This window comes from Crinia signifera, chromosome 5 (genome assembly GCF_055691185.1).
Source record: "Crinia signifera chromosome 5, ASM5569118v1, whole genome shotgun sequence".
In the NCBI taxonomy this organism is placed as follows: domain Eukaryota; kingdom Metazoa; phylum Chordata; class Amphibia; order Anura; family Myobatrachidae; genus Crinia; species Crinia signifera.
This window is the reverse complement of record NC_139221.1, coordinates 68,021,437-68,047,273: the sequence shown is the minus strand read 5'-3', so window position 1 is coordinate 68,047,273 and position 25,837 is coordinate 68,021,437. Positions and strand designations below refer to the sequence as shown.

The following is a 25,837-nucleotide window of genomic DNA, read 5'->3' as shown; positions in this document are numbered from 1 at the left end:
GTGGGGTGCCGGACGGCTCCCCGACAGTCGGGATTCCACCCGCAAGGGGCTTCATTGCGCTCCCCCCTCTGTGCAGTCGGGATTCCATCGTCGGAGTAATGACTGTCGGAATCCCGACTGTCGCTGTGTTATACCACACCCATTCAGTGTAGATAATGGAATCAGCTACTAAGTCATTTACTTATTATGCATATTTGCATATACTTTACTTAAGAGGGGTACATTTACTAAGATCAAAGTTCTGTTGAAGATGGGTATAATCTGATTGGCTGCTATGGTTGCCCATAGCAACCAATCAGATTATATCAGTTATATTCTAGAATGTGCTCAATAAATAAAAAGTAGAATCTGATTGGATGCTATGAGCAAAATCCCATCTTCAATAGAACTCCCATTGTATAAAATATACCCTTAGCTTCAGATCACCAATATCTCAATGTGAAGTGCTGTAATTTGTGGATGGGAAACTAAAGTATCTTACCATTTGTGGAAGCTGGATATCAGCAAGACTTGAGATAAGGGCTTGGCTTAGACCACCCAACTCTTTCAAAAGACTTTCATTGTTCTGCTCTATAAGTTTGTTCTCCTCCTCTATTGTTTTCAGATTTGTCTCCATTGAAGAGATCTAAATCAGAAAATTCAAATAGTTATGTAATTATGGGAATATAATTATGGCCATTATGATAAATAAATTCTATACACAAAACAATTTTATGCAAAACTCCACACAAAAATTGTTTAGGTACAGCTTTCCTGTCTAATTAAAGGTATTATACTGTAGCTTGATGTATTTGAAGATGTATCTTTAATGCCATGACAAAATGGGTTAAGCCAGTGGTTCCCAAACTGTGTGCTGTGGCACCCTGGGATGCCTTGGAGGACTTGCAGGGGTGCCATGGATTGGTGGTCCTTGACCCATTAATTATTTTATGACCAATGTAATAGGCAAATTGTGGACAAACAGAAGTGAATCCTGTCCCCCATCCCATAACTGACACTAAGGAATAGATATAAACACAATTGACTTACTTTAATATTAATTTCTTATTTTCTCAATTAAAAACATTTGGGCTAGGAGTGCCGTAAAAAATGTTCTGATACTTAGGGGTGCCGTGATTGAAAAAAGTTTGGGAACCACTGGGTTAAGCACTTTATTTATTGAACAACTATGGGCAATCCTCATTTGGACCAGGACTGATAGCAGAAATTTAGACATTTAGGGGGAAATTTACTAAAGGAAATTTGTAAAAAATAGGTGTAAAAATAAGTGTATTTGTATCCAGAAATACACTTATTTTTGACATTTACTATCCCGAAAATACGGCAATTCGTATTCGTATTGATGTGCTATCAATACGAATACGAATTGCCGTGTTTTCGGGATAGTAAATGTCCAAAATAAGTGTATTTCTGGATACAAATACACCTATTTTTTACACATTTCCTTTAGTAAATTTCCCCCTTAGCGTTTGCAACGGTTTCCACCTACTGCAAGTTTCCTTGCTAAAACTAGATGGAATACCTTTCCAACAAGCTGGCAATATAACTATCTGTTCCCTGGATAAAATCCTGGTCTTGCTAAACATCTTTCAAACAACGATTTACTTTTGAAGTTATTATTTGTGGCTGGTTCCCCATCCATTAGTACTTGGACTTACTAGTGGTCTTTTGCATTATATCATGGGTCCTCAAACTGCGGCCCTCCAGATGTTGTGAAACTACAAATCCTAGCATGCCTTGCAAACAGTTTTGCTATAAGGAAGTGTTAAAACTGTGGCAAGGCATGCTGGGATTTGTAGTTTCACAACATCTGGAGGGCCGCAGTTTGAGGACCCATGCATTATATTGTCAGGTTTTGCCTTAATACCATTTGTTTTATATGATCTATATAGAAAGTGAGAGATTTTGGGAGAGGTCTTCCATATTTCTTCCAAAGCAGCAATTAATTACATGCCAAATGATGGTACATGGTAAATGATTGCTGCTTTAAAAAAATGGGAAACTAACAAAATCTCTCACAGTATGTTTATATTTCTTATGCTATTATTGATGTATCTTTGTTTAATAGCCTACTTTTTAATGTACTTTCATCAAGTCTTAGGCTAATTTGTTGTTGTTGTTGCTGAAATTTCTGAGAACTGTATAACCAACCACTTATTTCATATGACAGTGCTGCTGGGAGCTGGGACTCTATCATGCTGAGGTGTGATTGTGTATGTGTGTGTAGGAGTGTATTTGTATGTATATGTGTGTGTGTATGCCCTGAACAGGGCCGCCGACAGGGGTGGGGTCTGGGGGTACTTGAGTCCCGGAACCCCGCCGCACTGATAGAGGGTAGGGACCGGGCAGCTCTATCCCCTGCAGTCCCTTCACATTCCTTGTACACCGACAGCCGCCTCACGTCCCCTCATTCCCCAGCCATACAACGGCAGGTTACTATGCAGACGGAGTCAGGTGGGGGGGGGGGGGGGGGGGGGCGGACTGCAAATCAGTCCCGGGACCCAAAATTCTTAGCGGCAGCCCTACGCCTGAACGGAGCTCTATCTGGTGCCATAGAGGTAGGGATCAGCATTTGGCATTTATTATATATGATAATATACCACACTATATTGTCATATGTCTGCTTTCATACCACACCATAGAAAAAGGCGGTACACTAAGTAGGAATATCAACCATCAAGGTAAGTAAAGAGAGGAAAGATTGTTTTAAAACAAATTTCATCCCTTAACTCCACATAATTCAACAAATTCTTAACAGTACTACAAAGGGCTTTAGTAAACAATAGAAATGCATTATCTGACTAAATTGAAAGTTTACATAATGCATTATTTAGCCGCAATTACTAAAAATTGTTTTCCAACCTGGGTTTGAAGTTTCATCATGTCAGCTTCTATCTTCAAATTTGATTCATTCAGTTCTTTGATCTCTTCATCTAAATTCCTGATATCATCCCCATTTTCTATGCCTGCTGGGTACATTAACACATTTATATTTTATAAACAGTTGTTTTTAATACAGTGCCAGTGTTCAAATGTTAATTACCAAGTCTCCTTTTTATGTTATTACTGTATTTATTTAAATGAAATATGGTGTAGGGGTGTATAGTATTTAAAAGTATTTTCATCTTATAAGTACTATAATCATATCAGATGGAATTATCAACAATTAAACAGCTTTAATGGGAATGGAAAATCTGCTGACCGATAAGGCCATTATAAATGTGGAAACTTACATATTCCTGCATGATAATGATTAATAATGGCAATGCACTGCAGAAAATACACCCATAGACCCAAAAAGAGGTATGCTCCTGTGGGCCAGTCCAACTGTGTTGTTTACATGTGTTTGCATTGCCACTGCCTAGTTCCCATCCCAAAACGTTATTTGTCACAGACAGACATCTTACAGTCACAACATATCGGAGAACAAGACTTGCATCAGGCAAATACACCCAGAGAGAAAAATAGGACAACCAGTCCTTTCAAAAACAAGTAAGTGCGGCATAAACTAAACCCGCTCTTCCCAGCTTACAGCGGGTTCTGGGACTGCGATCCCAGTCGGAACAATAACTGCCCGCATTTCTTCTATAGAGCCGCTCGCCGCAATATACTCAGACTGTAGAGTCTGTGACCACGAGCAGCCCACCGCAGCATACAGCGGCTATACTTACTATACCGCTGCGGCCACAACCACTGCTTACACCCCCCCTAGAGTGGTTCTGCTACAGAGCAGATCTATACCGGCCTGCTGCAGCATACAGCGGCTGTATTCACCATACCATTGCGGCCACAATCATTGCCTACACCCCCCCCCCCCAGAGCAGTTCTGCTGCAGAGCAGATCTACACCAGACATACAAAAACTGCCAGCCACAACCTGAGTATACAGGTAGTAGACCTATCCAACAATAAAGGTAACCGTGATGACCACATTTTTTCTTTCTTTATAGAAAACTCCCAATATAAACTTTCTTTGGGTAAACTACATCCATACTGGGGCCGCTCATTCTCCACCTCTGCCCGTTGACAAGTGGGGGAAGCAGCGCTTACTTTAAGTGGAAGTATATACCATTATACAGTATCTCCTCTATATGCCTCTACTCTAGGATACACTCATCCGTATTATCTGGCCAATATCTCCCTGCACTGGTCATTACCCAACAGGGAATTTTTGTCTAAGAAACCCGGACAGCAGATATCCCTTTAAACTCCACTTAGGTGACATTACCACTATCACTCGCTCACTTGCCTAGAGGTAAACGGTGCCCGGCAAGAAGCAGCGGTGAGAAGGGTATAGTGGAGCCTTCTCTCATACTTTACTATCCTCTTAAGGTCACCGCGGACAATTAACCTAAAAGAACTTTATTGTCACCGGTAATTTAATGTGACATTGGTTTGATTATAACAACTAACCTAACAAGAGAGTAATATATTGTATACGGTGTAAATTATAGGGCACATTTGTCCTTCTGTTACTGTTATATATATTTTTGAAGTGGGTGTATTGAAATTAACAAATATTCCTATAATTGCAAGTCCAGAAGTATTGATACAATTTTTCTGTACAATCATAAATAGCTTTGAGAAAAAAAAATTTCCTTGTGAAGAAGCATCAGATTAACTGTTTAAATAACCCATAGAGAACTTTAGAGAAAGTTATTTCCAGTACTACAGATAGCTACAAATATATACTTGTTATTCTTTAAACTTGCAATAGTTTGTGATACAATATGTTCCTCTGATCACTTCTTAAGGTCTTTAACCATTTGTACATAGAGATACATCCATTGTATATATTTTTTCATATGTATTTGGTTTTTCGCATTGGTTTAACCACCACAAACTGTACATAAAAAGGTATCCCTCAATATTTTTCGCGATCTGATACAACCTTATGTGTGGAAAAAAAGGAATAAATTCCTTTTGGAAGGAATTGTGTTAGGGAGAGTGAGAGCAGCTTGATGTTATATGGCAGAAAAAAGTACAAGGGCTAAGGAGGGGGGGGGGGGGGGGGGGGTGTGGGTACCGTAGATATAGAGTGGAGAGAATAGATAAAGTAATGGTAAAACTGAAAATGGTAAAGAAACAAGTAAAATTAAAAATAATAAAAATAACAATGAGATAAAAATAAATAAAAATACAAATAAAAATAAATAAAAATAAATATAAAAATAAATAAATAAAAGGCAACCAAACTAATGTTTACACTCCTTATTGGAGTTGTGGAAGCAGTCCAGATGTTTGAGGAGAGTTAGGCTGGCTACCCTGCACTATGTTTGTACTGCCGCAAACAGGGCTGCCGAGAGAAATCTTGGGCCCCGGTACAACAGCGTCACGTGGCCCCCCTGGAGTGGCAAGCAACAGAAAAGAGGTGTGGCCATTAAAGGATATAGGGGTGTGTACCACACCATATACCCTTTATGCAACACAATAGTAGACCCCTTATACTTGCCCCTTACACATTATGCTACACAGAATGAGCCAAAATTCACATGGAATGTCTTAAAATTCACATTATGCCACATGGAATGACACAAAATTCAAATTATTCCACACAGATTGAAGCAAAATTCAGGGAGAGTGAGAGGAATGGAATGGCAGGGAGAGAGATGGTGGGGACAAAGGTGCATAGAGCGGGATGGTGGGATGCAGGGACAGAGACAGTGGTGACAGATGGTGGGGACAGAGATGGTGGGGACGCAGGGACAGAGACAAAGTACATGTAGGTCTAGAAGGTCATTTCTATGTAAGGGATGGCAACAGAAATCTTGGAGCCAGTACACCAATATCAACAGGTTTCGGCGTAGGGTATGATGTGGGAGGCCCGGCGGCGAGCAGGTTCCGGTGTCGGGTATGATGTGGGAGGCCCGGCGGCAAGCAGGTTCCGGCACTGGTGGTCAATGCTGCGGCCTGCGCAGCGTGACCTATGACCGAATCACACAGCGCAGGCCGCACGCCAGGTCGGGAACAGCCGGGCAGTGTCTGAGTGAGTGCTCAGATGCTGCCCAGCATTAGACTGCACATGCGAATGCGTGAGTTGGTGCATTGACACAGTTAACCCCATGCCCGCTCTCCTAGTCCAGTGGTCTCCAACCTTAATTGAGCGAGAGCTCAAGAAAATAAAGAAAAAAGTCCCCGAGAGCTACTAAAATTTGAACAATGTCCCTAATGCTATGCCGCACACCGTAATGCCCCAGCGAAATATGCTGCACACTGTAATGCCCTATACATTATGCCACACACCGCCATTTCTCTGAAACATGATGCAGCACACCATAATGCCTGATACTATGCTGCACACTGTAATGCCCCTGACACATTATGCCACACATTGCAATACCCCTCACACCTAATGCATACCTCCCAACTACGGCAGTGGAGAAAGGAATATATGTGCTTGCCGCAGGCACGCGTCAAAAATTTTTGGGTGCCATTTTGTCGCTGTGAGGGCATGGCCAGTGTCTAATTCCCACAGGACCGTCCCAAAAAAATGGGATGTCACACAAAAATCGATACACACTGACTATGCCACACCACGTTGCCCCCCCACAGTAAGGCTTCTAATACATTATAAATTACCTGCTTGTTGCCAAGGGAGTTAATGTCCATTGCTAAGGGGTTAATATGCATTGCGAGGGGTTATTGCTTGTTGTCAAGGGGAGTTAATGTCCGTTGCCAGGGGTTCTTGCTCGTTGCCAAGAGGGGGATTAATGTCCGTTGCTAGGGGTTCTTGCTCATTGCCAAGGGGTTAATATACATTGCCAGGGGTTATTGCTTGTTGCCACCGGGTTTATATTTGTTCCCAGGGGTTAATGCTCATTCCCAAGGGGGGTTAATGTACGTTGCCAGGGGTTCTTGCTCGTTGCCAAGGGGGGGGTTAATGTCCATTGCCAGGGGTTCTTGCTCATTGCCAAGGGGTTATTAAATGTTGCCAAGGGGTTAATATTTTTTGCCAGGGGTTCTTGCTCGTTGCCAAGGGGGGTTTATTTCCATTGCCAGGGGTTCTAGCTCGTTGCTAAGGGGTTAATATGTGCCCGGCCAACTGCCCGTCAGCTGCTGCTGCCCCCTGCTTTACCCTGCCTTCCCCTGTGCACAGAGAGACAGACGCTAGAAGTCATTTTTCACTTCCAGCGTCTCTGACAGGGAGCACAGCTCTACAGCGTTACCAGGAAGTGCAGAGCTGTGCTTACTGTCAGACGGTAGAGGTGAACTATGACTTCTAGCGTCTGTCTCTCCGTGTGCTGGGGAAGGACAGACAGATGAAACCGCAGATGACGGGCGGGTGGCCGGACACATGGGCGGGCCGCGGGCGGGCCGCGGGCGGGCCGCGGGCGGACAGGTTCTTGTCCTCCCGACGCACCCGCAGCCCAAAAAATATATTTTAAAGTGTGTGTCCGGACCCGGGCCCCCCTGGCAGGCCCGGGCCCAGGTAAAATGTATCCGCCCCCCTGCCTCTCGGCGGCCCTGGCCGCAAGATGCAGGCTTAGTAACTTTCCGGCGAGACTCCGGAGGATTTCACAAGTGACGTCACCTGCCGGCTTTTACCTTGTGCTTGTTGCGGCACTGGCGGGGCTTCTGGCTTCAACCAATGCATTTCACACAATGGTGCTTTTTCAAGGATGCTTGTGGCTTCATTTTTTTCTCTTTAAATAGGGCAATCTTTATTGATAAAACGGAAGTTTAAAAACGGAAGTTATATCCAACCAGCGGGAACCTCATGGTCTTCTTGGGCTATTCTTGGGCTGTTGGTTGGCAATTGGTCTTTGATTTTTTAAATAAAATAAAAACAAAAAATAAATAAAAATAAAAATAATAATAAAAATTGAAAGTAAAAGAAAAAGAAAAATATATATAAAACTAATACAAATAAATATAAAATAAAAATAAAAATGAAGTAAAATAAAATAAAATGAAATAAAGATATTTTGGTACTTGTTTCCTATCAGGTTTTCTACGTACGGCACCGTACTGAAATCGGATCGCATCGCATCGTACACATACACGATATTGAACGATGCGATGCGATGCGATGCGATGCGATCCGATTTCCCATAGGAAACAATGTGAAATGGCTCAATTTAGCCAAATTATCATAGGAACAATAGTAAATGGGCCAAAAACACCCCTGAACATTGAAATGTCCCCCCAAAAGTAGTTGACGCCACCCCGCCATCAACGTGAACCCGAAGCGTGGCGAGCGCAGCGAGCCCGCGAGGGGCGGCGGTACGCGTCCTCCGACCTTTTCATGCCCTACTATCCACTAGGGCGTGGAGTGAGAATAGAATAGTGTGGCGAGCGCAGCGAGCCACCGAGCCCGAAGCGTGGCGAGCGCAGCGAGCCCCGCGAGGGGACGCGGATACCTTCACAGTTATACGCGTCCCCTCGCGGGCTTCCCAGGTGTCCATGGCGACGCGGACACCTGGGAAGCCCGCAAAGGGACGCGTTTACCTGTGAAGGTATCCGCGTCCCCTCGCGGGGCACGCTGCGCTCGCCACGCTTCGGGCTCGGTGGCTCGCTGCGCTCGCCACACTATTCTATTCTCACTCCACGCCCTAGTGGATAGTAGGGCATGAAAAGGTCGGAGGACGCGTACCGCCGCCCCTCGCGGGCTCGCTGCGCTCGCCACGCTTCGGGTTCACGTTGATGGCGGGGTGGCGTCAACTACTTTTGGGGGGACATTTCAATGTTCAGGGGTGTTTTTGGCCCATTTACTATTGTTCCTATGATAATTTGGCTAAATTGAGCCATTTAACATTGTTTCCTATGGGAAATCGAATCGGATCGCATCGCATCGCATCGCATCGTTCAATATCGTGTATGTGTACGATGCGATGCGATCAGATTTCACTACGGAGAATAGCATGGTGCTCAATTAACTTAGTGGGCGCCCAGATAGGAAACAAGTACCGATATTTTTTAGAAAAGCTGATTAAAGGAGAAACAAGGTACCCAATTGAAATGACAGGGGGAGGTTGGGGCAGGGGTTCAGAGGAAGGATTCAGTATTGAATCCCGGCGGTCGGGATCCCGGCGTTCAGAATCCCGACGCCGGGATCCCAACAGCCGAAATGCCGACAAGGGGGGGACGTGGATCACCCCCCCTTGCGGGCTCGCTGCGCTCGCCACGCAGTGGGCCCGGTGCCTCGCTATGCTCGGCACACTAATTTATTCTCCCTCCAGGGGTGTTGTGTACACCCCAGGAGGGAAAAAGTGTCGGCATTTCGGCGGTCGGGATTCCGGCGTCGGGATTCTGAACGCCAGGATCCCGACCGCCGGGATTGTAACTGCATCCCCAGAGGAATGCTTTAAGCTCGATGTCAATGTTAAGGCCTTTTGGTATGAGAGTATCTAATGTGTATATCCATTTGGTCTCGATTTTTTTCAAATTGGACACTGTGTCTCCTCCTCTCCAATGGGCTTCCACATGTTGGATACCCATGAAGGTGAGGCCTTTGGGATCTTTGTTATGTTTTTCCAAGAAGTGTGCTGATACAATGTGGGTTTGTAATCCTCTTTTGATGTTATAGAGGTGTTCAACGATCCGTACTTTGATTTTTCTTTTTGTCTGGCCCACATATTGGTATCCACATGGGCATTCAAGAAGGTATATTGCTCCCTCTGTTTCGCAAGACATGTGTTCCTTTATTTGGAAGGTTTTTTTGTTCTGATTGGATAGGAATGTTTTAGTGGGTTTTGTTCCAGTTTTTTGATTTCTGCATCCCTTACATTTTGTGCAGTGGAAGAATCCATTATTTGTTTTCTTGCCTTTTGGTTCTTGTAGCAGTAGAAAGCTTTTGGTCAGTTTCTGTCTCAAATTTGTAGCTTTCCGGTAGATTATTTTCGGTTTTGGGGGGAGTATTTGTTTCAGATCTTCATCCAGTAAAAGGATGTGCCAATGTTTTTTTTAAATTTCTTCTATTTTTTCATGATTACTATTGAATTGGGTGATGAATGTGATTGGCATTTCTGTTTTGGGTTTTGTAGAATAGTTGATAAGGTCGTTTCTTTCTATGGTTTTGATTTTGTTCATTTGATTGGTCAGGAAGGGTTCTTTGTATCCTTTTTCAAGGAATTTTTTCTTCAGGTCTTCACTTTGTTGTTCGAATACTGTGTCTTCCGTGCAATTCCTTTTGATTCTCCTGAATTGTCCTCCCGGTATGTTTTTCACCCATTGACGATGGTGATTACTGTTGAAAGCTAGCATATTGTTGCCATTGCATTCTTTTATATGTGTGATTTTGTTGTTTTTTTGTGTATACTTCTAAGTCTAGGAATGTGACCATGGTTTTACTGAAGTTTGTGCTGAATTCCAGATTGAGTGAGTTATTGTTCATATGTGTGATGAATTCTTCCAGACTTGCTTGTGGACTATCCCAGATAAAAAATACGTTGTCAATGTATCTTTTCCAGCAAACGATGTTTGATTGTAGAATGTTCCATTATACCAGAAATAATTGTGTTTTAAAATAAAGTCAATATTGTCCATAATGAAATTGATCTGAGCATTTGAAATGGTGGTATTCTCGGTCAGATAATGTCGAGTGGCCTTATATTTTCTTAGTGACATTTGTTTAACACTAAGCTAAATTAACAATAAGAGGAATTGATTGTAATGATGTGTGTTTGTCTGTGTTTTTGTTTTGTGGTTTGAACCTCTACAGTTTTATAATAATTAAATTAAAATAAAAGTTAAGTTTTAGTATAAACTAATTAATTGTGCCCCCAAAAAGAGAGAGTATGTTCTCCTTTTTCTTGTTCTCCAGTTGTCCTATACTCTCTGGGGAGCACCTCCACTACCTTCATCTGTATAAACCAGTACATAACTTTTCTTACAGTGGATAATCTATAAATATTTTAATTACAATTGTATACCATTTAATAGCTACCTGTGCAGCAGTAATTTCCCATCTTCCCCTTCTCCCTTTGTACAAAGTCACAACATATCATTAGCAATATTTACTATATACAGTATATACTGTGGCAGAGTCCGCATTTCCCCACATGAAAGTAATATGGAGGATCCAGGCCTGTAGATACTGTAGATCCCGTGTATTTATATTTATTAAGTTCTGTGGGCATCTGCATACCTGAAGGCTCCTGCCAAAGGCAAAGCTGCATATCTCTATGGGCCTTATTCTGTTCTGTGCGGCCGGAGCCGAATATGCGGCCAGGACCGTGCGTCCTAAACCCCGCCTTCCGTACGGATCGCTCACTCCGTCCGAATGCGGTAAGCCGCTGACCGCATGGAGCACGAGTGGATTTCTCATGTATACACCTCCTCCATCTCTGGGAACCTCCCCCATCATGCAGGACCGAGTGGTCAGGCAGCTCCCGCGAGCTCAGACCACTCGGGCATTTCTTCGTGCAAAAGCAGGGATCTGGGCGGGCAGCTGACATCCGGCAATGTCATATGTCCGCCCCCTACACGTGCGTCACGGCCTCATTACCATACGTACGCCCAGCGTTTTCATGGGAACGCCCATGAAACGCGGGGCGTATGCATATGTTAATGAGGCCAAACAGCCCTTCACGCCCCTCTCCTCCCCCTGTTCGTAGTGTAAACAATTCATGCGGAATTTGGACGTATGTCCCTTTCGCACATGCGCAGATATGCCTCTGCACATGAGCAAACACAAAACATCGGCGGAACAAACGCACATGGACATATCCGCACCAACCAGAATAAGGGCCTTTGTCTGGCTTGTATCCTTTTCCTTTGTTTTCTATTAACCCCCTAGGTACTGTCGATGTCTCTGTGCATTACATGATCTGTTTTCTTTTGCAAAAATATTTTTACTGGTTCATAGAATCTGATATTCTATTATTTATATGTACATTTATTAAGTTTAATTATTGTATTGTATTTATCATTTATGTAAATATTTCAATAAATATTTATGTACACCTCCACTTCTTACTACTATACTACTACTTATACTACTACTACTACTACTACTGCTATCACCTCTTCTTCCTTCTACTGTACTACTACTACTTTTACTGTACTTCTACTCCTTCTACTATCACCTCTTCTTCCTACTGCTGTACCACTACTACTATAGTAGTAGTAGTAATACTGTACTACTACTTCTACCTCCTTCTATTTTACTACTACTGCTTATATTACTACCTCCTACTACGCCTGCTACTTCCTCCTCCTACTACTATTACTACTAATAATCCTACTGGTCAGTGGCGTAGCTAGTGTAAGGCAGCCCCTGCTGCTGCTTGGGGGAGCGGGCAACAGCGGGGGCGCCAGCACCTGCCCGGCACACTGTTTGACAATTATCATCAATAATGACTTACATGCTGCTGCTGCCTCCTGTCGCGGCAATACTGGGTGCAGCACAGACGTGGACTCCGAACCCCCCTACCCCCGGCTACAGCCTCCGAGTCTCCAGCATGTTCCTGCATGCCGCTGACCAGCATGCAGTTAATGAAAGCCCGGCTTGCTGCCCCGGCCCCCGCACGCACCCGTCACTCACTGCACAGGGGCACAGGAAAGGAAACACGCAGTGCGGGCAGGCACGCCGTGTACATCATCATCTCTCTGGCGTCGGGGACTCAGGAGCAGCAGTGCGAGCCTGAGGAGGAGACTGTGCTGTGTGCACCCGGTACCGTGAGGGAGTGAGGCACGGTGAGGAATAGTGAGGGAGGACTGTCACCTAGTCTCGTGCGGTGAGGTTAGTTGTTAGTGGCTTGGTGGAGCCAGCACCAATATGCCACCCGCGTGCCCCCAGTCTACTGTTTCTATTTGGCTCATATTATACTCTTTTCTGTCTTTTTTCCATATACTGTGTGTGTGTATTGTGTGTATATATATATATATATATATACACACCACAAGAAATGCCACACTCCAGCCATCTATATAATTTGTTTGACCAAAAATGGGAGGGGGGGGGGGGCGCCAGAATTGTTTTTGGCAGGGGGAGCAACATTTCTAGTTACGCCACTGCTACTGGTATCACCTCTTCTTCCTACTATTATTTTTACTACAACTTCTACTACTACTACTACTACTACTACTACTACTACTACTACTACTACTACTACAACTATTATACTATTACTATAATTTCTTCTTCCTTCTACTGAATTACTACTATGACTTATTTTTCCACCTCTACTAATGTACCACTACAACTAACTCCTTTTCCTACTTCTACTACTACTGCTACTTATATTATTAATTCCTACTACTCCTTTTGCTACTACTTCCTCCTCCTCCTCCTGCTACTACTGCCACTTCTACTACTACTTTTACTATTACTACTATTACTACTACTGCTATCTCCTCCTACTACTACCAATACTACTTCTACTCACTGCTGCCAGGGGGAGGGGAAGCATGTACTAAATACCCAGGTTCAGGCATCATGGAGGTGCATGTGGGGGCTGTACTGTGGTGGTGCAGGGAGGCTTCTGCCACTTACCAACAGTCTCTCCTGCCTATGCCTGTTGGGGTAAGGGCAGTGAACACACCAATTGCACCCCCTCTGATTTGTTCCTGGTTAGCACCCCTTAAAATCTGTGCTTAGAGACTTTTTTAACATCAGTATGTATAAGGGGTTGTGGCCACACATCTCATGATGAGGCAATACCCCCCAAAATTACCTGGACCCACCACAGATCAATACACCCCTGCTTCTACTGCTACTATTACTACTATTTATACTACTACAACCTACAGTATTATCACTTAAACTACCTATGTTATTACTACTACTACTACTACTACTACTACCTACTATTACTACTACTACTTCTTCTTCAGTACCTACTACTGTTAGTCCAGTACTAATACTAATGCCTACTTTTACAGCTACTACTACTATGCTGTTTTTTACCTGAACTTTGATGTCTGAAAATAGATATTGACAGTTAAAAGATTATAACCTACTCTTTTAAGCATATGATTTTTGTTATTTTGTATATACTATGGCAGGTTAGTTATATTCTACTTCTTTATAACGCCTTGGGTAGTCTTTTAAATACAACTGTCAGAAAACACATTCAGCAGACACATATTTATGTATTTTGAATTCTGTTTTGTTTTTTTCAATGAAAAACATATACTGTATCAAAGTCAGGAATGTAGAGTTGAAGCTGTCTTGTATAAATACAGACATACTGTAGCATGTTCTTACCTCCACTTGTCTTCAATTTCACAGACATCAGCTCCTCTGCTTTGCCCTTCTTTATGGCTTGTGCATTTAAAGGGCACCCGGATAAACTGCAAAACATGTACAAGAAAAACTTTCCAGTGTACTCTGAACACATTCAATGAAAATGATACAACACAGAATTTATAATTAATGCCAATACATAAATATTGAATGTTAAAGCATATGAGATCCTGACCATTAGCAATTAATTACTTGTAATTTGGTAAAAGTGATCTTTGTTGGGAGCAAAAGGTTTTATTGCCTCCACTATATTAATGCCCCATGAATATGCTCTCTTTGGGGGTAATTTATCAAAGCTTGGACAAATATAAAATACCAGCCAACCAGCTCCTGGCACAGCCTGTAAATTGACAGAGCTGATTGGTTAGTAATGTATCTCTCTGCACTTTAATAATTCCAAGCTTTGTTAAATCTCCCCTTTATCACTTACATTTTATTCCCCCCAAAATATTTTTTTTTTCACTTGGGTGTATAACCTTTTCCTATGAATAACCTGCCCTCAATATTCCATTGACAATGTTAAAGTTTGCAGACCACACCATATTTATGTGCAAATAATGTCACTTAAAAAAGACACAATAGTAAGAAAAAAAAAAACACCTTGGAATTGTCACCTGCTACATGTGATTCACATAAAGTGGCATAGCCATTTATTACTGGTGAAAAGAGAAAGGCCTGGTGCCCTGTGCTTTTGCTATTACCTGTATTACAGTGCGGACATATTGCAGTACTGTATTTCCCAAATTTGTTCTCCAAGGACCCCTAGCACTGCATGTTTACAGATCTCCTTAGTAAAACTGTAATAATTAGAACCACCTGTGGATTTTTAAAATTGTTCCAGTCAGTAATGAATTCACCTGTGCACCAACTAGGAAATCTGTAAAGCATGCACCATTAGGGATGCGTGAAAACCGAGGGGCAGATGTGCTAAGAAAAGAAAGAAAGTAACTGTCATTTTTCAAACACAGGGTCAGATGTACTAAGTCTTAAAAAGTGATAAAGTTGAGAGAGCTTCTAATTGCCATTTTTAAACACAGCCTGTAACATGTCAGTTAGGAGCTAAGTGGAGGGTACTTTATTACTCTCCACTTTATCACTTTTTGAGGTTTAGTACAGTACATCTGGCCCATAGACTGTAACATGGCAGTTAAGGCTGTTTAGCTGGTACTTTATCTCTTTCTACTTTAGGTCTCTCCAAGGCTTAGTACATCTGTCCCTGAGTTTGACAAGCTTATTGCAAAAAACATATTGCATATCCTTATTTTTGCACTATCAGAGCTGTAAACAACCAGGGCCCTTTGTTGCTTCCCTTTTATTGTAGACATGTATGTCTACTATATGAAAAGCTAACATTTACACTAATAAGGCCTATTGCATGCCACAAAACTCCCATCATGCATCTTGCAGTATACATACTTGCCTACCTCTGTAAATGCATTTCATGGAGATTGTGAAAGTAGCCTATGAATGCGGATGTGTACTGCTACATCTGAGCGGCATGTCATAAATATGACTGTACCTCCAATTGTAAAAAGCCCAGGGTTCCGCCACCCAGCCGCCGAGTGACTGGGAAGTGCATACGTTTGAGTCTAATGGAGTCCCTCTCAGCCAGCGCTTGCCAGTGGGGACATTCTGGCGAGCACTAGCATTGTATGAGAGGGGCTCCATCTGTACTTGTCGATGCAGTGACAATGATACTTTATAGTGATTGGTCATGTGTTGTGCTGTTCTCACATGGTGTTTCCTATAAGTGGCAATGCGAACCTTATTAAAATGCATGTAGCTATAGCATACCTTCCAACAGTCCCAATTACAATGGGACAGTCCCGCTAACTGGATGCTGTCCCTCCCGTGGGTCACAGTGTCCCGCGGGCGAGGGGTACAAATGGTGAAGCCAGTAATTGGGAACAAGGGACAATTTTAGCTGAGAAGCAAAGTATGTGGATGTCAATCATGCTGTCACACTGTATATACCAACAACAGTTTTTGTTTTAAATCAATACGCCTAATACACACAATAAAAGGTATTGCTCAGAAGGGCCCTTCTTAGCAATATCTTTTACTTTCCTGTCTAGTGTGTACACTCATTATCAATAAAATTGATAACAACAAACCCCGGTCTGCTGAACATGCAAGTTGATTTTGGCCATATGACCCAATGACCCAAATTTTCTGCATATGCCGGTGACATCACTGAATGATATTGTTTACCAATATCGTTCAGTGTGCATGCTTAATATTGTTTGCCAAAGAGACACTGCCAATGTAGCTAATAGAGCATACAGTACTGCCAATATAGCTAATAGAGCATACAGTACTGCCAATATAGCTAATAGAGCATACAGTATCACCTAGTGTGTTTGGGGCTTTAGAAAACATATCTACATCTACAATCTCTATTGTATTTGCCTGCATTTATTTTTTAAGTGACGGGGTATCCGGACTCATGATAGATTGACTCTAGGTCGACAGTCATAAGGTCAACCACTATTGGTCGACAGGGTGAAAAGGTCAACAGTTAATAAGTAGAAAGGGACCAGAGGTCGACAATGAAAAGGTCGACAGGGTCCAAAGGTCAACAGTCAAAAGGTTAACAGGGTCAAAAGGTCGACGTGGAAAAGGTGGAAATGAAAAAGGCAGACATGCAGTTTTAAACAAAATTTTGTACTGACATGTGGCTACAGTCGGTATTTCATACCCTACCATCCACTACGTCATGGAGGGAGAATATAATAGTGCCCAAAGCATGGCAAGCATAGCGAGCCATGCGGTACACTTAGACGTGTCCATGTCAACCTATGTCGATATAGACACCTAATATACCCAGTGTTGGCTCTCCCTTATTGGGGGCTGCCTCTGGCTGCAGCGGGGGTACCTCGATTCAGTCACCCCCCCTCCCCATGTCGCTGCCGCCACTGCTTCCTCTAGTCCCGTCCCCGACTCCTGTGCAACAGGCCATAGAAGCAATCTTGTTCCCGGCTCCTGTTCAAAACAAATGACAGGCACCGGGACCAGCGCGTGCGCAGTACCGATATAGGTACTGCGCATGCGCAATCGCCGTTTTTGCACGGCAGCCCGCACAAAGGTGTCCCGGAGGGAGGGAAGACCTCCCAATGGGACTGCCTTTGTGACTGGCAGGTCAGACTTCCAATTGGTAGTCACTGCCAGTCACAGTGAAGCCAGAGCAGTCTCACAGACTGCATCTGGCTTCACTACAGTGGCGGATTTTACCTGGGGGGCTGCAAACCTGCAGTCCATAGGTAAAAACCGCCGCTGAATATACCATAACTAAGTGACAGATGTACTTAGCTGGTCTATCGAAATGCAGTATGTTCCAGACACATATTACATTTTTACCAAAAAAAAAACAGAAATACTGTAGTTAACATGTCATAGTTAAGCAGAAAGTACCTTCTGTGTGTGACAAAGACATTATTGACATGCCCTAGTCCATTGCAGCCCGGTAGTGGACAATGCGGCAACTCCTGCTTATTCTGCTTCCAGGACAAGGGGGAACCATTCAAGGCACTATCCTTCTGTCTTTTTGCAGCCAGGGGACAACCAGAAGCACTTCGATGTGATGTGTATTTACCTGATATGTGACCTTGGCCATCACAGCCTACAACAGGACACCTGTTCAAAATACAAGAAAAAGAAATCTAAAGCTGTGTACACACAGGGGCGATTTCAGCACATATTGCTGGCAATATGGTCGCTGAGCGACCATATTGCCAGTGATTTCATGTGATGTGGGAGAGAAATTGCTAGGAGCGCGTTCCCGCTGCCAGCCCTTCATGGTCGCTGGTGGCAGAAGCATGCTCCTCCGATTATGGCTAAAAATTGCTGGTCGGTGGTGCACAATGTGACCAGTGATTTCTAGTCAAAATAAGGTAGAGACAGAATGAGACAGAATAGCTTGCAATTTTCAGCCAAAATCGCTGGACGCTGATGAAAACAGTACACTTAGCAATATATTGCTGAGAGATTTTAAGCCAAAATCGCTCAGCGACCAAAACGCACCGTATGTACACAGCTTTAAGCTATTACTAATAAAAAAAAAAAAGATTCATATGGACGTAATACTACTCCTACAACTACTGTAGTATTACTATTACTCCTCCTCCTACTACTACTACTACTACTACTACTACTACTAATAATAATAATATTTTTGAAAATACCTGCCTGGAACTTTTATTAATATATTACACATTTCTCAGTGTTAAATTGCAGGGTTTGCATGTCTGAGGTGCATCACTATAATTATATGACAGGAGATATAAATTATCCCTGATATGCACAGTGGGCGGTATTCAATGAGAATACCTGCGAGGTGCAGCGAATCCTTTTTAGGATTCGCTGCACATTCGCCACGTTTCGGAGCCGGCGGGCTCCGGTATTCAACGTGTCAGGGGCTCGCTGCCCCTGACTGGCGAATATGAGCTCCTGCGGCGATTGCCACAGGGAGCCTGAGAACGGTGCCAGGCAGAGAGATGGTAGTCTCTCTGCCTGTCCCAGAACTTTGTGGGGGGTAGGTGGGCTCCCCGGGTGCCAGGCAGCACAGGCTGCCCCCCGGGGGTGCCAGCAGGGGAGCGTATATTCACTACACACGATCGTAACAATCGGGTGCAGTGAATATATGAATATGTAATGAGCGGCTCGGCTCCGGCGCCCCCTGCTGGATGCTGTGTAAAAAAAAAAAAATATATATATATATATATATATTTTTTTTTTAATTAAATATATATTCATGTGCTTACAGCACATGAATAAAAATAGCATGCCCCTCCTCAGAATAAAATTCCTGATTTTTTGACACCAAATGTAAAAAACTAAACACTTTATTTTAAAAGTTCACATTCCACTTCACCATAAAAAGATAGCGATTGCTACTCGGTGAATCATGGTGAAAAAAACCTTGAAATGTATTCGCCATGTGGTCATTAAATAGGGTGATTCACCGTTTTAGTCAGAAATTCGCCAAACAGCACAAATTCGCCATAAAAACATGGCGAATCAGGCTCATTGAATACCGCCCAGTGTGTTGCACAGTCTGGTAGTTCTATACGCATCTACTGTTTAGGGCCATAATGACGAGTGTGTTACTGGTGCTGACACCCACACTGCAATGCATCATGTTCCTCACCCAGATGACACCCTGCACACCTGTTCTACCTGGCAGTTAGCTGCTGGCTTCCTGGAATGCTATAGGGCTTATCTTTCCTCTACTGCCTCCCTGGCATTTGCTGTGTTATTTACCTAGGAATCATACAGGTGTGTGTCGTTACTGGATGAAAGACTGTCCTTTGTTCATGTGCCACTGGACTTGGTTCTGGTTGAGATATCTACAGTGTCTTGATAGACAGTCAATAGGTCTACCCCAAAGGTGAACATTCAATATGTACGACAGGGTCAAAGGTTGGCATGAAAAAGGTAGACACATGACAAGGTTGGGTTTTTCATGATTTAAAAAAAAAAAGGTTTATTTTTACTTAACCATCCATGTCGGCATAAAGTGAGAATATAATAGTGTTCCAAGTGTAGCGAGGCACCGAGCCCGAAGCATGCCAAGCGAAGGGAACCATTCAAGGGTACACATTAAACTAATGGGGGGTCCATTTCAACGGTTATTGACATTGACACTAATAAAATGTGGAAAACTCATGTTGACCTTTTCATTAGTCTACTTTTTGACCCTGTCGACCTTTCCCATGTCGACCTTTTGACCCTGTTGACCTATTGCATGTTGAATTTTTTGGGGTCGACCTATTGACTAGGTCTAAATAGACACTGTCTATCTAATAATCCACACCCCCACAGGACTATGATGTGTTTGTCACATTAGCCTGCATGACAAGCGACAAGCTTGGATATGCATTTGCCCATTATAGCGCGGCGTATGTGTCCGTACGACTGTGCCGAAAGGATGGCTGAAGGCAGCTACACTTTGATCTCAGCTATGAAAACAGTGTATAGTGATTACTGCCTTTTTCCCTATTACACAACACCTTACATTTGTTCACCAACTATTTTTTTTATTAATGAATGAATGGATGAATTAATTAATTAATTAAATAATTGCCACACCATCATATTAGGGAAGAATCCATACTATTTTTTTATTTTATTTGTCCAGATACAGATTTTATTTATTTTAACATTGAAGCCTATGGCAAAATCGCGGGCATCGCTTCGGTCACGTCGGGGGCCATGTTAATGCACGCGACCGACGCGATGCCCCCGATTTTGCCTTTGCCGGCAAAATGGACCTGATTTCAAAGGAAATCGGGTCCATCGCGGGCATCGTGTACCTTAACTTTAAGGTACACGATGCCCGCGATTGTGGCCGTTCTAGGAAACAAGTACCGTAATTACCTGCCTACTGTATCTGTAAAATTGTTTAGATACACTTTTGCTATAGTGATTTTGAAACAGCTAACATTAATCAGATACTAGTGGATGTATACAGATGAATAGACTCCTCAAATTCAAATAACTTTATACAGTATATACAATGATAGAGTGCATCTAATCTATGGTAAAATGACGTATCTTGGTTTATTACCTCTTTTTAAATAAAATAATAGTGAACAAAGGTGAAGACACCATTTAGCAACAATGTTGTACAGTATTTGAAACAGGTAATCTTCCTTAAAGAGATAATCTGTCCACATATCTAACCAACATTCACCCAACTAAACAACTCTTCAGTTGGTCTGTCCAACTTAATTATTATGAAGTGTAAAGCTTTTTTTTTTTTTTATCAGACCACCCAACTTTGCTTCAACTAAAGGGTTTTGTTATGGCCCAGAAGTAGGCAGACACTGTCTATAAACTGCTATTTGTTTTAACAGAAATAACAAAAATATTTTTTTCTTTTAAATGCATGGGGGTCACACCTGTTGGATTATGTGTGTACAGCTGGCGGTAATATGGTAAAGTGTATGAACACACTAGCGGAATCTCTGACACAATAACAGCCAGTACTTAACCAGAAGGGTGATTTATTTAGTAGCAATGTGAATGTAAAGTTGTACTCGCAGTTATGTATTCATAGACTTGTTGTATGGAGTGAAGCATAGAGGTAACCAGATATAGATTGTATGTGGGTAGTAGTGCAGGGTGCAAGCATTATCAGTGTCTCTAGTAGGGTGGATTAGTAGTAGTCATGAGATGGTGCCACTACATCAGTTCTTCAGTTCTATACCAAGATGGCCAACATCCAAAAAACTGGGTATGAATAGGCACTCGCTACTATTTCATCCATCAGAAATAGCGGCAGAGGATTGAGTAACCCCGTCAGCTTTGCTTTTAAATAACAAAGGTCTTCTCTTTTGATAGCTTTAGACCACAGGTGTCAAACTCACAGCCCGTGGGCCACATGCGGTCCCGTCCCCCTATTTTTGCGCCCCGCAGGCTGCGTGCTGACCTAAGAAGGGCTAAAGCAAACTTTTGATATATAAGTAGGTGTCGGTTCCTGAGCTAATCAGAACTCACGGATCAGCAGCTGTGGCTCTTGATTCGCTGCTGGACAGCAAGTTTTCATTGGTTCGGCACCTGATTTCACTCACAGGGCCATGTTGGAGGAAATACTCGGAATCTGACTGACACCAGCCACAGCATGTTTAGAGAAGGCGGCACCAGGGATGGTGCTACCCGTTCAGCATGTTCTGCAAAGCAGGGAGGCGCAGTGCTGTAAAGGCGCTCTCCCTGCTCTGCCAAAGCTGCTGCCTGTGTCGCATATTACAGTTATGACAGTGGACAGCATGAAGAGCTGGTCTGTGCTGGACCATGAACCATTCTCCAGCATCCAGCCTCCTCTTCCTCAGTGGAAGGACCTTTATAAGTTATGTCAGCTCTGCTGTCATAAATCATGACAGGCAATGATGCTGTAACAACAAAAAGTGGTGTCCATTTCCCCCGGCCCTCCTTACACCCTGTGCGGTGTGCTTAATATGATCATTTATTTTAGTGGCTATTTAGCTTCCATGTCCCGCAGCCTGTCAACCATTATGACAGGCAGAGAACAGCACCAGCATCATTAAGAGTGGCTCCCCAAGGTCCTCATTCTGTGCCTGGACATCAGCATCCACCCCCTACCCATATCTCCCTGCTCCAGTCCTATCTGCTGTGACTGTCAATCTAATGACGAACAGGCAGCAGGTCCCTTCTGTCTGGTCGAACCTCTATGGGTGCCACAGAAAATTAGTCCCCAGCTTCAGTTGGCTAGGCTGCAACCCGCAGGAGAGAGTAGAAAGTGTCTCCAGCTCCACGGCCAGCACTTCTTGTTTTCTAAGTGTGACCCTTAGCTGTATAAGCACAATTGGAGGTGCCGCAGGTCGAGTATAGGGGGTTAATTGGTGAAAGGAGGGGGAGCTCAGGTTTAGTGCTGCCTGTCTCAATGGCTGCAAAGCCACCATGATGGGGGGGGGGGCACGATTTTCAGCATCTGCGCATGCGCAGTTATGCGCATGTGCAGATGCTTGGCGCGAGCGGGCACAGCGAATTGCATGTTTGCCATCTTGCTCACATCTAGCAGTGCAGGTAGGGTCTTGGAGCGATGGTGGGGGGCACAGCCCATGGAAACGCCCAGTGCTTCATGGGCGTTCCCATAAAAATGCTGGGCTTACCAAGGCAATGGCCCAGTGATGCGGGTGCGGGGATGTCAACGGATGTCAGCTACCCGCCCGCTTCCCACACAGAGGTGTCTCAGATCTGCGAGCACTGGAGAAATCATTTGATGGTCGCCAATCATCAAATTATTTCTCCCCCGCACCCAAGGCTGCAAATGGATGATTATGCAAATCATCCATTCACAGACATGTGGGGGTTTGCAGCATGTGAGGTGGGGGCCGAGGTGGGGGCGGGCCGCCGTGCTTGCAGCATCTGGGTGCCTTGCGAGTCAGCCAGAATAAGGTCCATAATGCTGCATAATATATTGGTAGAAATAACGTATAATAATACCATGTTTTTAAATATTGTATATATGGTGGTTCTGTAGGTATATGAGAAATGCTTTGCTTTCAATCTAACTCTGCACTCAGGAGCTTGTCCAAATGGAAAACATACGGTGGACCGACAAACGGAATGCTGACAGAAACCAATGTTGGCTTCCCGATTGAGGGAATCAAGACAGCGATCTGGTAAGTATACTGTACTTACCTTCTCCCTTCCTTCACCTAACTCTAACCATCTCTCCACTGCAGCCCAACCCTAACCCTCCTTGCTACTGCCCTAACCTTTATACCCACAGCCTAAACCTAACCCTACCTTCCTGCAGCCTTACCCTTCCTTCTAAGTTCCTAATCCTAACCCTCCCTCCCAACAGTCTGAGCCTAAATCCCCCACCCCCCATAACCTAACCCTTAAAACCCTGCCTACTCCAGGATACAAATGTTTGACTGGCGGTTAGAATGACAGTGGCTAGAATACTGACGCCTTGCATTCTGAAGTAAGGAAATCTGATAGGGGTGAGGTAAGTATACTTACCCTCTCCCTGTTTCTCCCCTTACCCTCCCTTCTAGCAGCCTAACCATAACCCTCTCCTCCAGCACCCTGAGCCTAACCCTACCCACTAGTGCCTAACCCTAACACCTGTACCCTACCACCTAAACCTAGCCCTACACCTTGCAGCCATGCAACCTAACCCTAAGCCCTTAGTGCCTAAACCTAACCCCAATTTCCTGGGCACCCTCTACTGCTCCCCACATACTCAGGGATACCAGCTCTCAGTATTCCGGCAGTTACATACTGAATTTTTAGAACTTCTGAAGGCAGTTAGGATGCCGGCATCGGTATACTGCAAGCCAGCATCCGGATGGCCCGGATGCTGACTGCATCCCCTTACTCATACCCCCTAGCCTATCGCTGACTCGCACTGCTACTGGCTGCCGATTGGGATGCCGTGTCAGTTTTATGACTGACTGCATTCCTTTCACAGAATGCTAACTGCATCCTGTCCAAGTAACAGTTGCCTTACTGTATGGTGTAACCACAGCCACCTTACTCATCTTAAATGGACATTGTTATTGGTAATCCAGAATCAAGTCCTAAAAGTGCTTTTGTGTGTCCAGATAGGAGACTTGTTCTGATTCCAAGAAGACTCCACACTAGTTAAATCCTGTCCTATATTACTGCTACTAGTTGATTTTGAACGTACTTAAGTTCTGGGTCTTCTTTTTCTTCTTTACTTGGGAACACCTTGGCACCACTTTTTCTAGCCCGTGGACAGCCTGACAAACTGTAAGCATAAATAAAATAATTAGGACCAATGTTGGTTGCTAATAAGATATTTACAAAGGAGAAATGAATTGTACCTTCTGTGAGAAGAATAGTTTCCAGTCACATGTCCAGATCCATCACAGCCTGGTGTTGGGCACCTGAAGACACACAGATAACTAATGCCGATTAGCTCACTACTTTGTTTATTGTACTGTATGTTTTTGTATGTTTTTATATTATGTTTAACTTGATATCTGATCTTTTTTTTTAGTTATTTCAGCAAACTCTTTTACAGAGAGGTGTATACTGCCCTCAGTTTATTAATTAATCTAACACCAAGAGGAGTATTCATAAATGCCCTGGGCAATTGCCACAACGAAGCAATCCAATTAGTGGGAAATGCCTAACGTCTGATAAAACCTTGCAACTCCACGTGGCATAGTAAAGTTTACTTAAAATCATTAAAATCAGTGGGTTCATGTATGAAAAAAACATTAATTCTGCAATTTACACATAATTAGTCGGTTTCCATGCTTGAAACCCAATTTTTAGCATTGGTAAAAAAGCTATTTCATTGAATAGCCTTTCCACACGCTGGCAATTAGCGAACTAACAGTTGGAAATACAGAAGAAGCGCCTCTCAGCTAGCTCAGGGAATCGCCAGCTGGCGAAAGCTGGCGGAGAGGCGATGCATCTGATGGGGATGCATGAGCCTCTCACATGCATGTGCATCCCCTTCACATGGCGGCGAGGAGTGGAAGCCCTGCCCGTCTCCACTTCAGGGAGATGGGCATTGTTAGGTGGAGGGGGGGGGGTGGGCAGTGAAGGGCAACAGCGGGCACTGTCCAAATGGGGCACATGAGCAGTGGAGGGCAGCGACGGGCACTGTCAGAACAGGGCACGTGAGCATCTCATGTGCACATGCCCCCTTCTGGTGGATGGTGAGCAGCGGCGATTGGTGATAGAATTGCCAATAGCAGCTCTGACGAGAGCTGCTCCACCTGTAGGTCGTCATTGTTAATGTCTACAGGGTTGGAAGGTCAACACAAGCATTAGGTTGACAATGGCAAGGTTGACAGTCAACCTAAGCCTTATCAATCTTCATTGTTTGACCCAATTCATGTCGACCTAATATGGGATGACCTAATGACCCATACTGACTGGGCTATGGACTCTCAGGGACTCACCAGTCATACTGCTCATGTGCATGTAATGAAGATGATACTGGCATCTAATGCTTGCGACATAGGAAGGAAACTTTGGCTTTAGGCGGCGCAGGTGACACAATTTACATAAAGTAATGGTTCCACCAGTAAGTTACATTGGCGCAGCCATTTAGAAGATTGGTCAGAAAGCAAGAATAATCAACCCTTGCAAAACTGTAGAAAGCATCAGAAATAGCAATGCATTTGGAGATCCATTCGCAAAA

General features: G+C 43.6%; 1 protein-coding gene across 7 annotated transcripts in view; it reads right to left on the bottom strand.

Moving 5' to 3' along the window:
- Positions 1–25,837, bottom strand: part of ST18 (ST18 C2H2C-type zinc finger transcription factor) — a 248,881-nt gene that overhangs the window by 5,785 nt on the left and 217,259 nt on the right. For 2 of the 7 annotated variants that reach the window (XM_083187394.1, XM_083187395.1), the window contains exons 16-21: positions 24,504–24,584; positions 24,347–24,427; positions 17,599–17,820; positions 14,149–14,234; positions 2,863–2,969; positions 482–625 (exon numbers count right to left, since the gene is read on the bottom strand). In XM_083187394.1, coding sequence (XP_083043520.1) covers positions 482–625; positions 2,863–2,969; positions 14,149–14,234; positions 17,599–17,820; positions 24,347–24,427; positions 24,504–24,584 — 721 coding nt within the window. The remainder of the gene's footprint in view (positions 1–481; positions 626–2,862; positions 2,970–14,148; positions 14,235–17,598; positions 17,821–24,346; positions 24,428–24,503; positions 24,585–25,837) is intronic. The other 5 variants (XM_083187397.1, XM_083187398.1, XM_083187399.1 and 2 more) reach the window with 5 other exon arrangements.